The sequence below is a fragment of the Oncorhynchus keta genome, chromosome 25, assembly GCF_023373465.1.
Source record: "Oncorhynchus keta strain PuntledgeMale-10-30-2019 chromosome 25, Oket_V2, whole genome shotgun sequence".
In the NCBI taxonomy this organism is placed as follows: domain Eukaryota; kingdom Metazoa; phylum Chordata; class Actinopteri; order Salmoniformes; family Salmonidae; genus Oncorhynchus; species Oncorhynchus keta.
The window spans coordinates 40,446,039-40,461,803 of NC_068445.1; the positions used below are offsets into that span (position 1 = coordinate 40,446,039).

General features: G+C 42.6%; 1 protein-coding gene across 12 annotated transcripts; it reads right to left on the minus strand.

Moving 5' to 3' along the window:
- Window positions 1-7,415: 7,415 nt before the first annotated feature.
- Window positions 7,416-15,490, minus strand: fam151b (family with sequence similarity 151 member B). Of its 12 annotated transcripts, none has more exons than XM_052479408.1 (9): window positions 15,232-15,490; window positions 14,129-14,254; window positions 13,708-13,867; window positions 11,980-12,200; window positions 11,670-11,805; window positions 8,364-8,411; window positions 8,072-8,119; window positions 7,826-7,969; window positions 7,416-7,645 (listed from the first exon to the last, which is right to left on the minus strand). In XM_052479408.1, exons 1-9 carry the CDS (start codon window positions 15,359-15,361, stop codon window positions 7,453-7,455), a joined length of 1,206 nt encoding a protein of 401 aa, XP_052335368.1. In that variant the 5' UTR covers window positions 15,362-15,490; the 3' UTR covers window positions 7,416-7,452. The 12 variants fall into 12 exon arrangements, with proteins under 12 accessions (XP_052335368.1, XP_052335370.1, XP_052335372.1 ...); XM_052479410.1 differs by having other exon boundaries at window positions 7,826-7,921; window positions 15,232-15,489; XM_052479412.1 differs by having other exon boundaries at window positions 7,874-7,969; window positions 15,232-15,489.
- Between the last annotated feature and the right edge of the window lie 275 nt (window positions 15,491-15,765).

The following is a 15,765-nucleotide window of genomic DNA, read 5'->3' on the forward strand; positions in this document are numbered from 1 at the left end:
CATTGTTGCTGCTGTGTGACCATGGCATTGTTGCTGCTGTGTGACCATGACTTCGTGCTGCTGTGTGACCATGATGTCGTGCTGCTGTGTGACCATGGCGTCGTGCTGCTGTGTGACCATGATGTCGTGCTGCTGTGTGACCATGGCGTCGTGCTGCTGTGTGACCATGATGTCGTGCTGCTGTGTGACCATGATGTCGTGCTGCTGGGTGACCATGACGTCGTGCTGCTGTGTGACCATGATGTCGTGCTGCTGTGTGACCATGACGTCGTGCTGCTGTGTGACCATGACGTTGTGCTGCTGTGTGACCATGATGTCATGCTGCTGTGTGACCATGACATTGTGCTGCTGTGTGACCATGATGTCGTGCTGCTGGGTGACCATGACATTGTTGCTGCTGTGTGACCATGACATCATGCTGCTGTGTGACCATGACATCATGCTGCTGGGTGACCATGATATCGTTAACAAATAACTACCAGAAGACTTATTGCTCATCCCAGCTTTTTCAATGTGCTTAATTACACTTATTTTGCCAACCAGACCTGTCATTCCATCAAGCTCATGAGGGAATAACGATTGGCGCATCAGAACCATTGAGAACACGCCAGGAAACAGGGCTGAGCTCTTCTTTGATTAATTAATCGATAGCTCTCTGTTTGAAGCCTGAGATGCAGAAATGGCATAAATCTATAGTTACAATCGCAATATTATTTTGGGACGATATTATATCGATTCTCTTTACCTGGTAGCGTTAGCTTGTGCCAGTCGGGTGTGCCAACGCCAAAACTCTATTTTTCATCCCGTAGCTTTGTTCTCCATCGTCTTATTAAATAGTGTTTAAAACAACATGTTGTCATCCCTTTTATTTCCATGACGTCTCATAAAGAATTTCCCCATGGCTCTCTGGTCTCTCTGGTCTCTGGTCGCTCTGGTCTCTCTGGTCTCTCTGGTCTCTCTGCAGCAGAGTCGTGGAGGGTGGTGGGAGGAGCTAAAAGGTGAACAGGCTCATTGTAATGGCTGCAATTAAATAAATGGTTTACATATGTTTGTGGTTGATACCGTTCCATTAAATCCATTCTAGTCATAACAATGAACCCGTTCGTCTATAGCTCCTCCCACCAGCTTCCTCTGCAGCAGACATATACCGAGTATACAAAACATTAAGAACGGCTCTGTCCATGACAGACTGACCGGGATGAAAGCTATGATCCCTTATTGGTGTCACTAGTTAAATCCACTTCAATCAGTGTAGATGAAGGGGAGGTGACGGGTTAAAGAAGGATTTTTAAGCCTTGAGGCAACTGAGACATGGATTGTATACGTGTGCCATTCAGAGGGTGAATGGACAAGACAAAAGATTGAAGTGTATTTGAACGGGGTATGGTAGTAGGTGCCAGGGGCACCGGTTTGAGTGTGTTAAGAACTGCAACGCTGCTGGGGTTTTCATGCTCAACAGTTTCCCGTGTGTATCAAGAATGGTCCAGTACACGAAGGACATCCAGCCATCTTGACACAACTGTGGGAAGCAATGGAGTCAACATGGGCCAGCATCCATGTGGAACACTTGACACCTTGTAGAGTCCATGACCTGATGAATTGAGGATGTTCTGAGGGCAAAGGGGGGTGCAACTCAATATTAGGAAGGTGTTCTTTATGTTTGGTACACTCAGAGTATAGTGAGCAATGTTTGGGACATAAAAATCGCAATAACATCCTAGTGTCGAATCATAATACATATAGAATCACAATGCATATCGTATCGGCACCTAAGTGTCATGATAATATCGTATAGTGAGGTTCCTGCCACATCCCAGCCCTACTTTTAACACATGGAATGAATTGGAATGAACTTTGTTGGAAGCCTTGAATTCAATCAACTCTCTGACAAGAACAGAAGACAGGATCTTCAACGGGAAGAGGGGCATTCTCTGACTAAATCATTCTCTGACTAAATCATTCTCTGACTAAATCATTCTCTAACTAAATCATTCTCTGACTAAATCATTCTCTAACTAAATCATTCTCTGACTAAATCATTCTCTAAATAAATCATTCTCTAACTAAATCATTCTCTGACTAAATCATTTTCTGACTAAATCATTCTCTAACTAAATCATTCTCTGACTAAATCATTCTCTGACTAAATCATTCTCTGACTAAATCATTCTCTGACTAAATCATTCTCTAACTAAATAATTCTCAACTAAATCATTCTCTGACTAAATCATTCTCTAAATAAATCATTCTCTAACTAAATCATTCTCTGACTAAATCATTTTCTGACTAAATCATTCTCTAACTAAATCATTCTCTGACTAAATAATTCTGACTAAATCATTCTCTGACTAAATCATTCTCTAAATAAATCATTCTCTAACTAAATCATTCTCTGACTAAATAATTCTCTGACTAAATCATTCTCTAACTAAATAATTCTCAACTAAATCATTCTCTGACTAAATCATTCTCTGACTAAATCATTCTCTAACTAAATCATTATCTAACTAAATCATTCTCTGACTAAATCATTCTCTAACTAAATCATTCTCTAACTAAATCATTCTCTGACTAAATCATTATCTAACTAAATCATTATCTAACTAAATCATTCTCTGACTAAATCATTATCTGACTAAATCATTCTGACTAAATAATTTTGACTAAATCATTCTGACTAAATCATTCTCTAACTAAATAATTCTCAACTAAATCATTCTGACTAAATCATTCTCTAACTAAATAATTATCTGACTAAATCATTCTCTGACTAAATCATTCTCTAACTAAATCATTATCTAACTAAATCATTCTCTGACTAAATCATTCTCTAACTAAATCATTCTCTGACTAAATCATTCTCTAAATCATTATCTAACTAAATCATTCTCTGACTAAATCCTTCTCTGGCTAAATCATTCTCTGACTAAATCATTCTCTAACTAAATCATTCTCTGACTAAATAATTCTGACTAAATCATTCTCTGACTAAATCATTCTCTAACTAAATCATTCTGACTAAATCATTTTGACTAAATCATTCTCTAACTAAATAATTCTCAACTAAATCATTCTGACTAAATCATTCTCTAACTAAATCATTTTCTGACTAAATCATTCTCTGACTAAATCATTCTCTAACTAAATCATTCTCTGACTAAATCATTCTCTAACTAAATCATTATCTAACTAAATCATTCTCTGACTAAATCATTCTCTGACTAAATCATTCTCTGACTAAATCATTCTCTGACTAAATCATTATCTAACTAAATCATTATCTAACTAAATCATTCTCTGACTAAATCATTCTCTGACTAAATAATTCTGACTAAATCATTCTCTGACTAAATCATTCTCTAACTAAATCATTCTGACTAAATCATTTTGACTAAATCATTCTCTGACTAAACCATTCTCTAACTCAATCATTCTCTAACTAAATCATTCTCTGACTAAATCATTCTCTGACTAAATCATTCTCTAACTAAATCATTCTCTAACTAAATCATTCTCTGACTAAATCATTCTCTGACTAAATCATTCTCTAACTAAATAATTCTGACTAAATCATTCTCTGACTAAATCATTCTCTAACTAAATAATTCTCAACTAAATCATTCTGACTAAATCATTCTCTAACTAAATCATTTTCTGACTAAATCATTCTCTAACTAAATCATTCTCTGACTAAATCATTCTCTAACTAAATCATTATCTAACTAAATCATTCTCTGACAAATCATTCTCTGACTAAATCATTCTCTGACTAAATCATTCTCTGACTAAATCATTATCTAACTAAATCATTATCTAACTAAATCATTCTCTGACTAAATCATTCTCTGACTAAATCATTCTCTGACTAAATCATTCTGACTAAATCATTCTCTGACTAAATCATTCTCTAACTAATAATTCTGACTAAATCATTCTCTGACTAAATCATTCTCTAACTAAATCATTCTCTGACTAAATAATTCTGACTAAATCATTCTCTGACTAAATCATTCTAACTAAATCATTCTGACTAAATCATTTTGACTAAATCATTCTCTGACTAAATCATTCTCTATTAATATACATAATGTAGTCATAATATATTCACATATAATGTATTCATATAATATATTCATATAATATCTTCATATATAATGTATTAATATAATACATTAATATATAATGTATAATATAATGCAGGTTTAAAAAAAAACTTTTTCAGCCTGGGACAAAAATGACAAATTCTGTTTTCCTGGGACCAGAGCATAGGAAAATATGCAACTGTATGGAAATATTGGTACATTTCATTGGCCTTATGCCTAAAAAAAATACAATATAGACAAAAACAAATCACAATGAAATACCCATAAATATATATTCATGCTTATTTTTCCCCATTAAAAACACTCTTACATGTCTGTCTAGGTTGGAACTCTTGCTGTTAAAATACAATACATGTTTTATTCTGAATTGGAATAAACTGATTTGATCACGTCACACAGATGAGAAAAAACACACAGTCCTAATGAGAGGTGTGTGGCTGGTTGAAGTTTTCAACAAGCATGTCTATTCTGGGCTCTGCTTTAGTGCAACACTGAGGTCATGCTCAGCATTGACACGGTTTCTGTACTAGAGAACCCTGACTCACATAGGTATGTGGAGCCAAATTGGATCAGAACATCTGCTTTCTCAGTCAGGCAGGAGGCCGCTTCCTGCTGTAGATGAACATCCCAGAACTGTGTGAGTGGGTTCTCAGTCAGGCAGGAGGCCGCTTCCTGCTGTAGATGAACATCCCAGAACTGTGTGAGTGGGTTCTCAGTCAGGCAGGAGACCGCTTCCTGTTGTAGATGAACAACCCAGAACTGTGTGAGTGGGTTCTCAGTCAGGCAGGAGACCACTTCCTGTTGTAGATGAACAACCCAGAACTGTGTGAGTGGGTTCTCAGTCAGGCAGGAGGCCGCTTCCTGTTGTAGATGAACAACCCAGAACTGTGTGAGTGGGTTCTCAGTCAGGCAGAGACCACTTCCTGTTGTAGATGAACAACCCAGAACTGTGTGAGTGGGTTCCCAGGTGAACAACCCAGAACTGTGTGAGTGGGTTCTCAGTCAGGCAGGAGACTGCTTCCTGCTGTAGATGAACAACCCAGAACTGTGTGAGTGGGTTCTCAGTCAGGCAGGAGACCGCTTCCTGCTGTAGATGAACATCCCAGAACTGTGTGAGTGTTTGCCTCAAAAAGTATCTTGCTTCAGTTGATTGCAGTTCAGAATTTAAATTACTTGTATTTTAACAGCAACAGTTCCAACCTAGTCTTGTTTTCAATAATCATTTCTACAGTAAAATGTACAGTTGGCCTGAATTTGTCATCTGTACTGTTACTAGAGTTGCACTATCAGTAGCTAGCTAGCTTGCTTTGGCTAACATTGTAATTAACGTAACAAGGCCAGGGGATTGTTTGAAAGAGAAACTCACATCAACTACTATGAGATATTACTCCCTTATTTGTGCTTATCATCCATCACCTGTTATAAAATGACAACAATGCCTTGCTTGTTAACTTACTTTTCCACTTTCAAAGCATTGTTTCCTGAAGCATTCTGCCCTGTTCTGAAAGACCTCCCTGGGTTTACCACCATGCTGTGGATGTTTAATCAGGACGTGTCGTTTTATTCATTGGTTCATTTTGAGAGACTCATTACTAAGCATTTCCACACACAAAACGCATTGTGGGAGCTCCTCGTTACTTCTCAAAGTTTGTATGAAAGAGACAAAAGTCATCACTGAACAGAGAGCGCTGCTAAGCAGAGAGAGCACTGAACAGAGAGCACTGAACAGAGAGAGCACTGAAGAGAGAGTGCTGCTAAGCAGAGAGAGCACTGAACAGCGAGACCACTGAACAGCGAGACCACTGAACAGAGAGACCACTGAACAGAGAGAGCACTGAACAGAGAGAGCACTGAAGAGAGAGTGCTGCTAAGCAGAGAGAGCACTGAACAGCGAGACCACTGAACAGCGAGACCACTGAACAGCGAGACCACTGAACAGAGAGAGCACTGAACAGAGAGAGCACTGAACAGAGAGAGCACTGAACAGAGAGAGCACTGAACAGAACAGTTGCACCTGGCCAAATCAATTCCAGTAATTCATGAAAGAATATACATTTACGTCACAACCCACCATTATCAGGTCCGCGACCCATACTTTAAGAAACGCTGATATAATCTATTAATATAATGAATTCACATATAACGTATTAATATAATCTATTATTTGAAAAACACATTTGATATCAAAAAATAGTTTTGGGACAAATGTTAAAGTTAAATGTTTTGTTCAAACTGGAAAACATTCTGCTACATTGTGATCCTGAACTGTGGCCCTGATTTCACTTCAGAAACGGTAACTATTGTCTTTGACTTCTGAATGGTTATTGTTAATTGGTCTTGTGTAACTCCAGTAAAATATAGTCTGCTAGAGAATCGGTTTCATCTGACTCCTTTCACAGGCCTGGCACCCCCATTCCTGACATCTGACTCCTTTCACAGGCCTGGCACCCCCATTCCTGACATCTGACTCCTTTCACAGGCCTGGCACCCCCATTCCTGACATCTGACTCCTTTCACAGGCCTGGCACCCCCATTCCTGACATCTGACTCCTTTCACAGGCCTGGCACCCCCATTCCTGACATCTGACTCCTTTCACAGGCCTGGCACCCCCATTCCTGACATCTGACTCCTTTCACAGGCCTGGCACCCCCATTCCTGACATCTGACTCCTTTCACAGGCCTGGCACCCCCATTCCTGACATCTGACTCCTTTCACAGGCCTGGCACCCCCATTCCTGACATCTGACTCCTTTCACAGGCCTGGCACCCCATTCCTGACATCTGACTCCTTTCACAGGCCTGGCACCCCCATTCCTGACATCTGACTCCTTTCACAGGCCTGGCACCCCCATTCCTGACATCTGACTCCTTTCACAGGCCTGGCACCCCCATTCCTGACATCTGACTCCTTTCACAGGCCTGGCACCCCCATTCCTGACATCTGACTCCTTTCACAGGCCTGGCACCCCCATTCCTGACATCTGACTCCTTTCACAGGCCTGGCACCCCCATTCCTGACATCTGATTGAAAACGTACTGGTCTCTATGTCTCTGGTCAAAAGTAGTGCATTGCATAAGGGAATAGGGTGTACAACTGTTGTCCTTTCACGACTAGGAGTCTTCTGAGCTCTGGGCCCATATTCAGAAGTGCTGATCTAGGATCAGTTTTGACCTTTGAGATTATAAGGCCCGGGGCTTTCGAATCAAATGAAATATTCCTCACATGCTTCATTAGGTCTACACAACAGGTGTAGACTAACAGTGAAATGCTTACTTACGTGCCCTTCCCCAAAAATGCAGAGACACAAATAGAGATTTCTTTTATTTTTATTTTTTAATAACACAAGATCAGTAGCCTGTTAGTCCTCTGAGCTGTGTCCTCTGTGAGTCCAGCAGGTCGTAATATATCCTGGTCTTGTCGATGTCACTCCTGTAAGGCAGTAGGTCCTTTACAACGAAGACATCAGTGTGGCCAGTCCATACTGTCAGGCTGTACCTAGGAGAGGGAACAGACAGGGTTATCCACACTGTCAGGCTGTACCTAGGAGAGGGAACAGACAGGGTTATCCACACTGTCAGGCTGTACCTGGGAGAGGGAACAGACAGGGTTATCCACACTGTCAGGCTGTACCTAGGAGAGGGAACAGACAGGGTTATCCACACTGTCAGGCTGTACCTGGGAGAGGGAACAGACAGGGTTATCCACACTGTCAGGCTGTACCTGGGAGAGGGAACAACAGACAGGGTTATCCACACTGTCAGGCTGTACCTGGGAGAGGGAACAACAGACAGGGTTATCCACACTGTCAGGCTGTACCTGGGAGAGGGAACAACAGACAGGGTTATCCACACTGTCAGGCTGTACCTAGGAGAGGGAACAGACAGGGTTATCCACACTGTCAGGCTGTACCTAGGAGAGGGTCCAGCAGGGTCCACAGACAGGGTTATCCACACTGTCAGGCTGTACCTAGGAGAGGGAACAACAGACAGGGTTATCCACACTGTCAGGCTGTACCTAGGAGAGGGAACAACAGACAGGGTTATCCACACTGGCTGTACAGGCTGTACCTGTCAGGCTGTACCTGGGAGAGGGAACAACAGACAGGGTTATCCACAGGCTGTACCTGGGAGAGGGAACAGACAGGGTTATCCACACTGTCAGGCTGTACCTGGGAGAGGGAACAGACAGGGTTATCCACACTGTCAGGCTGTACCTGGGAGAGGGAACAGACAGGGTTATCCACACTGTCAGGCTGTACCTGGGAGAGGGAACAACAGACAGGGTTATCCACACTGTCAGGCTGTACCTGGGAGAGGGAACAACAGACAGGGTTATCCACACTGTCAGGCTGTCAGGGGAACTTATCCACACTGTCAGGCTGTACCTGGGAGGGAACAGACAATCACACTGTCAGGCTGTAGACAGGGGTTATCCACACTGTCAGGCTGTACCTAGGAGAGGGAACAGACAGGGTTATCCACACTGTCAGGCTGTACCTAGGAGAGGGAACAACAGATAGGATCAGATCACAGAGTTGTATTGTCTGTCACTGAAATGTGCTTTACCTACAAAAGGTCCTGGGAACAGCTGATTAGTAGAATCAGGTGTTTGAGCAGAGCAGGGACAACATCCTGGGATCTCATGCTATTAGATCTGAAAGAAGTTATCATTAGCCATAAGACTCCTGAACAGCTAATCAAATGGCTACCCAGACTATTTGCATTGCCCCCCTACTCTGTTATCTATGCAGTTACTTTAATAACTCTACCTACATGTACATATTACCTCAACACCGGTGCCCCCGCACATTGACTCTGTACCGTAACACCCTGTATATAGCCTCCACATTGACTCTGTACCATAATACCCTGTATATAGCCTCCACATTGACTCTGTACCCCCTGTATATAGCCTCCACATTGACTCTGTACCGTAACACCCTGTATATAGGCTCCACTTTGACTCTGTACCGTAACACCCTGTATATAGCCTCCACTTTGACTCTGTACCGTAACACCCTGTATATAGCCTCTACATTGACTCTGTACCGTAACACCCTGTATATAGCCTCCACATTGACTCTGTACCGTAACACCCTGTATATAGCCTCCACATTGACTCTGTACCGTAACACCCTGTATATAGGCTCCACATTGACTCTGTACCGTAACACCCTGTATATAGCCTCCACATTGACTCTGTACCGTAACACCCTGTATATAGCCTCCACATTGACTCTGTACCGTAACACCCTGTATATAGCCTCCACACTGACTCTGTACCGTTACCCCCTGTATATAGCCTCCACACTGACTCTGTACCGTAACACCCTGTATATAGCCTCCACATTGACTCTGTACCGTAACACCCTGTATATAGCCTCCACTTTGACTCTGTACCGTAACACCCTGTATATAGCCTCCACATTGACTCTGTACCGTAACACCCTGTATATAGCCTCCACATTGACTCTGTACCGTAACACCCTGTATATAACCTCCACATTGACTCTGTACCGTAATACCCTGTATATAGGCTCCACATTGACTCTGTACCGTAACACCCTGTATATAGCCTCCACATTGACTCTGTACCGTAACACCCTGTATATAGCCTCCACATTGACTCTGTACCGTAATACTCTGTATATAGCCTCCACATTGACTCTGTACCGTAACACCCTGTATATAGCCTCCACATTGACTCTGTACCGTAATAACTTGTATATAGCCTCCACATTGACTCTGTACCGGTACCCCCTGTATATAGCCTCCACATTGACTCTGTACCGGTACCCCTGTATATAGCCTCCACATTGACTCTGTACCGTAACACCCTGTATAAAGCCTCCACATTGACTCTGTACCGTAATACCCTGTATATAACCTCCACATTGACTCTGTACCGTAACACCCTGTATATAGCCTCCACATTGACTCTGTACCGTAATACCCTGTATATAGCCTCCACTTTGACTCTGTACTGGTACCCCTGTATATAGCCTCCACATTGACTCTGTACCGTAACACCCTGTATATAGCCTCCACATTGACTCTGTACCGTAATACCCTGTATATAGCCTCCACATTGACTCTGTACCGTAACACCCTGTATATAGCCTCCACATTGACTCTGTACCGTAACACCCTGTATATAGCCTCCACATTGACTCTGTACCGTAACACCCTGTATATAGCCTCCACATTGACTCTGTACCGTAACACCCTGTATAAAGCCCCACTATTGTTATTTTCTGCTGCTCTTTTATTTTTTGTTATTCTTATCTCTTACTTTTTTGGGGGGTTATTTTCTTAAAACTGCCTTGTTGGTTAAGGGCTTGTAAGTCAGCATTTCACTGTGAGGTCTACCGTTGCATTCAGCACGTGACAAATAAAAATTTGATCAGACTCACAAACAGCTGATAGAGAGGAGAGGGTAGAGGACCGACGGATTAGAGTGTAGGGCCAGTAACCAAAAGGTTGCTAGATTGAATCCCCAAGCTGACAAGGTAAAAAAAAAATCTGTCATTCTGCCCCCTGAACAAGGCAGTTAACCCACTGTTCCTAGACCAGTTAACCCACTGTTCCTAGACCAGTTAACCCACTGTTCCTAGACCAGTTAACCCACTGTTCCTAGACCAGTTAACCCACTGTTCCTAGACCAGTTAACCCACTGTTCCTAGACCAGTTAACCCACTGTTCCTAGACCAGTTAACCCACTGTTCCTAGACCAGATAACCCACTGTTCCTAGACCAGATAACCCACTGTTCCTAGACCAGTTAACCCACTGTTCCTAGACCAGTTAACCCACTGTTCCTAGACCAGTTAACCCACTGTTCCTAGACCAGTTAACCCACTGTTCCTAGACCAGTTAACCCACTGTTCCTAGACCAGTTAACCCACTGTTCCTAGACCAGATAACCCCACTGTTCCTAGACCAGTTAACCCACTGTTCCTAGACCAGTTAACCCACTGTTCCTAGACCAGTTAACCCACTGTTCCTAGACCAGATAACCCACTGTTCCTAGACCAGTTAACCCCACTGTTCCTAGACCAGTTAACCCCACTGTTCCTAGACCAGTTAACCCACTGTTCCTAGACCAGTTAACCCCACTGTTCCTAGACCAGTTAACCCACTGTTCCTAGACCAGTTAACCCACTGTTCCTAGACCAGTTAACCCCACTGTTCCTAGACCAGTTAACCCCACTGTTCCTAGACCAGTTAACCCACTGTTCCTAGACCAGTTAACCCACTGTTCCTAGACCAGTTAACCCACTGTTCCTAGACCAGATAACCCACTATTCCTAGACCAGTTAACCCACTGTTCCTAGACCAGTTAACCCACTGTTCCTAGACCAGTTAACCCACTGTTCCTAGACCAGTTAACCCACTGTTCCTAGACCAGTTAACCCACTGTTCCTAGACCAGTTAACCCACTGTTCCTAGACCAGTTAACCCACTGTTCCTAGACCAGTTAACCCACTGTTCCTAGACCGTCGTTGTAAATATGAATTTGTTCTTAACTGACTTGCCAAGTTAAATAAAGGTGAAATAAAATCAAACCTGTCTGACTGCTGTAGAAGCCAGTGTAGCTGGGAGAATGACTGGGCCAGGAGGGCTGCTCTGACAGGGAAGGTGACTGGATGTCTTAGGGTCCGACACACTGCCTCCATGTCCCTCACCATCTCCCAGCTGTACCCTGTGGGGCAGAGAAGTTATGAAGACATCATACGGCTCCTACATACTTACATGTTATTAAACATTATACCTGCAAATTATATTTACCAGGTAAGATGAATGACTACAGCCGCGGCTGGTAGCTGGTAGCAGGTATGACGTAAAACGCCAGCTCGTCTGTGTTCAGGTAACTCACCTGGGTTGTGTGTATCTGCAGTCCAGCCCGTTGTCCAGCCCAGGGAGAGAACATCACCATGGGAACCAGGGGTCACAGCTGCCTCCAGGAAGACTTTGGGGTCAAGGGGTGTGGCCTTGCCTCCAGGGCCTGGCAGGATGTCAGCGTTGATCCACACGGGACCACGGAGCTCAGCCCGAACCTCGTCTAATAACACCATGGATGGAGCGACCGCTGCCAGACTGGGATGAACAACCAATGGGATCACACAAAACTGACAGAGAAAATTATACGGACAGTTTCCATGGACACAACTTAACCCTGGTCGTGGATTGGAAATTCTCCACTGAAATATACTGAACAGAAATATAAAAACGCAACCATTTCTACAATTTTACTGAGTTACAGTTCAGAAGGAAAATCAGTCAATTGAAATAAATTCATCAGGTCCTAATCTATGGATTTCACATGACTGGGAATACAGATATGTATCTGTTGGTCACAGACACCTTAACAAAAAGTAATGGAGTGGATCAGAAAACCAGTCAGTATCTGGTGTGACCATTTGCCTCATGCAGAGCCACATCTCCTTCACATAGTTGATACGACTGTTGATTGTGGCCTGTGGAATGTTGTCTCACTCCTCTTCAATGGCTGTTCAAAGTTGATGGATATTGGCATCAGTTCTGGACATGAACACGCTGTTATACACGTCAATCCAGAGCATCCCACACATGCTCAATGGGTGACATGTCTAGTGAGTATGCAGGCCATGGAAGAACTGGGACATTTTCAGCTTCCAGGAATTGTGTACAGATCCTTGTGACATGGGGCCGTGCATTATCATGCTGAATGAGATGTTGGCGGCAGATGAACGGCACGACAATGGGTCTCAGGATCTCGTCACTGTATCTATCTGCATTCAAATTACCGTCAATAAAATGCAATTGTGTTCGTAGCTTATGCTTGCCCATACCACAACGTTGATCATCAGCAAACCCCTCGCCCACATAACGCCATACACGTGGTTTGCAGGTGTTAGGCCGGTTGGACGTACTGCCAAATTCTCTAAAACAACGTTGGTTGGTGGCTTATGGTAGAGATATGAAAATGACATTTTCTGGCAACAACTCTGGTGGACATTCCTGCAGTCAGCATGCCAATTGCACGCTCTGTCAATATTTCAGTTATCTGCGGCATTGTTGTGTGACAAAACTGCACATTTTAGAGTGGCAATCAGTCAGCAGCTTTTTATGCACATAGAACATTTCTGGGATCTTTTATTTCAGCTCATGAAACCAACACTTCACATATTGCATTTATATATTTTTGTTGAGTGTAGCATTTAGTCGAGAAAATATGCTCTGTGCACCAATGTGTCGGCGGAAACACCGTCCGACTGGCGACCGTGTCAGCGTGCATGCGCCCGGCCCGCCACACGAGTCGCTCGAGCGTGATTGGACAAGGAAATCCCAGCCTTAGACCACCACCACTCGAGGCTCTTAACAAAACTCCCCCAGTCAGAAGATACTATCGTCAATAGTCGCTCAAGCAGTTAGCGTCTGTGAATGGTTGTAGCTCCTGCACTGTGTGCCGTTCAGGCTCAGACAAGGCTACTTACATTATGACAGGTTGTACGATACTCTATCATACTTACAGGTAATACACACGAGAGTACACCTATAGCTAGTTAAATATAACTAAAAGTATAACAAGTACTAAACAAAAATGAGTAGAAAGATCATTCACCTTTTGAAGTCGAGCTTTATCCCTTTGTCTGATGCCTTGACCTCCTTCAGCCAATCACGCAGCGTGACATCACTGTCGGTCTCAGGAGGATGAGCCATGATTGGCTCTTTAGGGTCGTTACTCCTCAGAAGTATGTCTGCCTCTATCATGTGGGCGGAGCCTTGGTGTATGGATAGGAAATACAGAATGAGCAAATGAATTGATGCACTGCATCTTCACAACCAGATAACTCACTGGGTTACGTTGTGGACAGGTCACTTATGTATTTCAAATAGAGTCCCAACTTTCCACAGAATTATATAACATCTCTATAGGAATAATGGGCCCGTGTAAAGACAGGCAGCTTAGGGCCTACATAACGAATACGACCATATCCACTATGAATTATTGGTTAACTCTCTCCATCCAAGGTGGTCCTTACTCTGTAGTGCCTCTGTGATCTTGTTCTTGCTGTTGGCAGCATGGGCCCATTCAATATCTGCTGCATCCTTAACCTGTATCTTCCCCTGGCTGAGAAAATACTTCAGAGTCTGGTCAGTCATCAGTTCTGGACATGGACAGGAAATATGGGTTGTCACTAATTAGTTACAGCCACAAAATTAAAATGGGCTATATCGTAAAAATGTATGAAAACAAAATGTTGCTTTTAGGTCTGAAATGTAAGCTTAGGGTTAGGCATAGGGTTAGCAGTGTGGTTAATGTTAGGTTTAAAATCAGATTTTAAGAAGATAAGTTTTCTTTACTAGGCAGGGTTTTGACATAATTATGACTTTGTGGCTGTGGTAACTAGTGACGACCGGAAATTGGAGACGGAAATAGACTGGAATAATAATCACAGATAGAACAAGGACACAGATATTTCACCTAATGTATAAATGCGAAGCATCCTTTTGGCGTTTCCACTCACAACCAAATATGGTGGTGAAAGGAAGCCCAGTGGCTGGCAGTGGGAGAAGATTTGAAGGAGATGGATTTGGGCCAACATTCTTATCAATTTAATTTTCTCATCAATGAAACATTTGATCTCAATACAGTTCTGTTTCCAAAACTAGAATGTTACAAAAAGAGTGGACTAAATTTTGTAGACTTTACCCTTTGCCAAAAGTTGTGAAGAATAGCATTGTTTAGGAGTGAAAAAGGGCAAATTGAGTTATTGTACATGCGCACTTCAGAGTAGGCGTTCCCTAACGGAAATATGCTAATTACATCCTAGAACGCGACAAGGCTCTCGCAAGCTCGTGCTTGGCTCTGCACACCTTGCTTTATTTCCTCCAATCGGAAACAAGCTGTGGTCTATCTTGAGTTAGTTTTACAAAAATCTTTGATACAACTGTGGCTCGCGAGCTCTAGTGATTTTATACTTCTATATACAATATGTTTATACTACTGTCAGCTATTAATATAGCTATCTACTGTTTACATGCCTGTGTAACAGTAATGCTGGACACTTGGCAACTATAGTAAGTGCAATCATAGTCAGAGAGTAAGTTAGTGCGTTTAGAGAACGTTAGCATGCTAACCTACCTGTGGATATCTCTGGCGTTTTATTCTCCAAATTCCAGACGACACACAGTACAAAGCTGCACGTCAATATAAGAACAATAACTCGTGCACGAAATAAACGGATTAAACTTGGGCTATTTAAAACAGCCATTAAATATGGTAAAATGCATGTGAAATACTGCGTTAAGCAAAGCTGATTTTGTTCAAAGGTGCGCTTCCGTCTTCTTCTATGATGTAATGGCGGTCCGCAAACCAACGTTTCAGGTGCATGCCGCCACCTGCTGTGCTGGAGTGTGTGGTCAATCTCGGTTTATACAACATTTCTAAATCCTCCAGATCTGCCAAGACTCGAGGTTGGAATCACTGCCAAAGGTGCTTCAACAAAGTACTGAGTAAAGGGTCTGAATACTTATGTCAATGTGATTTCATTTTTAAATTTTTTTTATAAATTAGCAAAAATGTCTAAAAACCTGTTTTTGCTTTGTCATTATGGGTTATTGTGTGTAGATTGATGAGAGGGGAAAAAAGGATTGAATCTATTTTTAGAATAAGGCT

Excerpts from the sequence above, each read along its gene's own strand:
- fam151b (XM_052479408.1), bottom strand. The coding sequence starts at position 15,361 with ATGGCTGTTTTAAATAGCCCAAGTTTAATCCGTTTATTTCGTGCACGA. Across the intron at positions 12,201-13,707 it reads ATAAAGCTCGACTTCAAAAG|TCTGGCAGCGGTCGCTCCAT; the intron begins GTGAATGATCTT and ends TGTTCATCCCAG. Across the intron at positions 11,806-11,979 it reads TGCAGATACACACAACCCAG|GGTACAGCTGGGAGATGGTG; the intron begins GTGAGTTACCTG and ends TCTGCCCCACAG.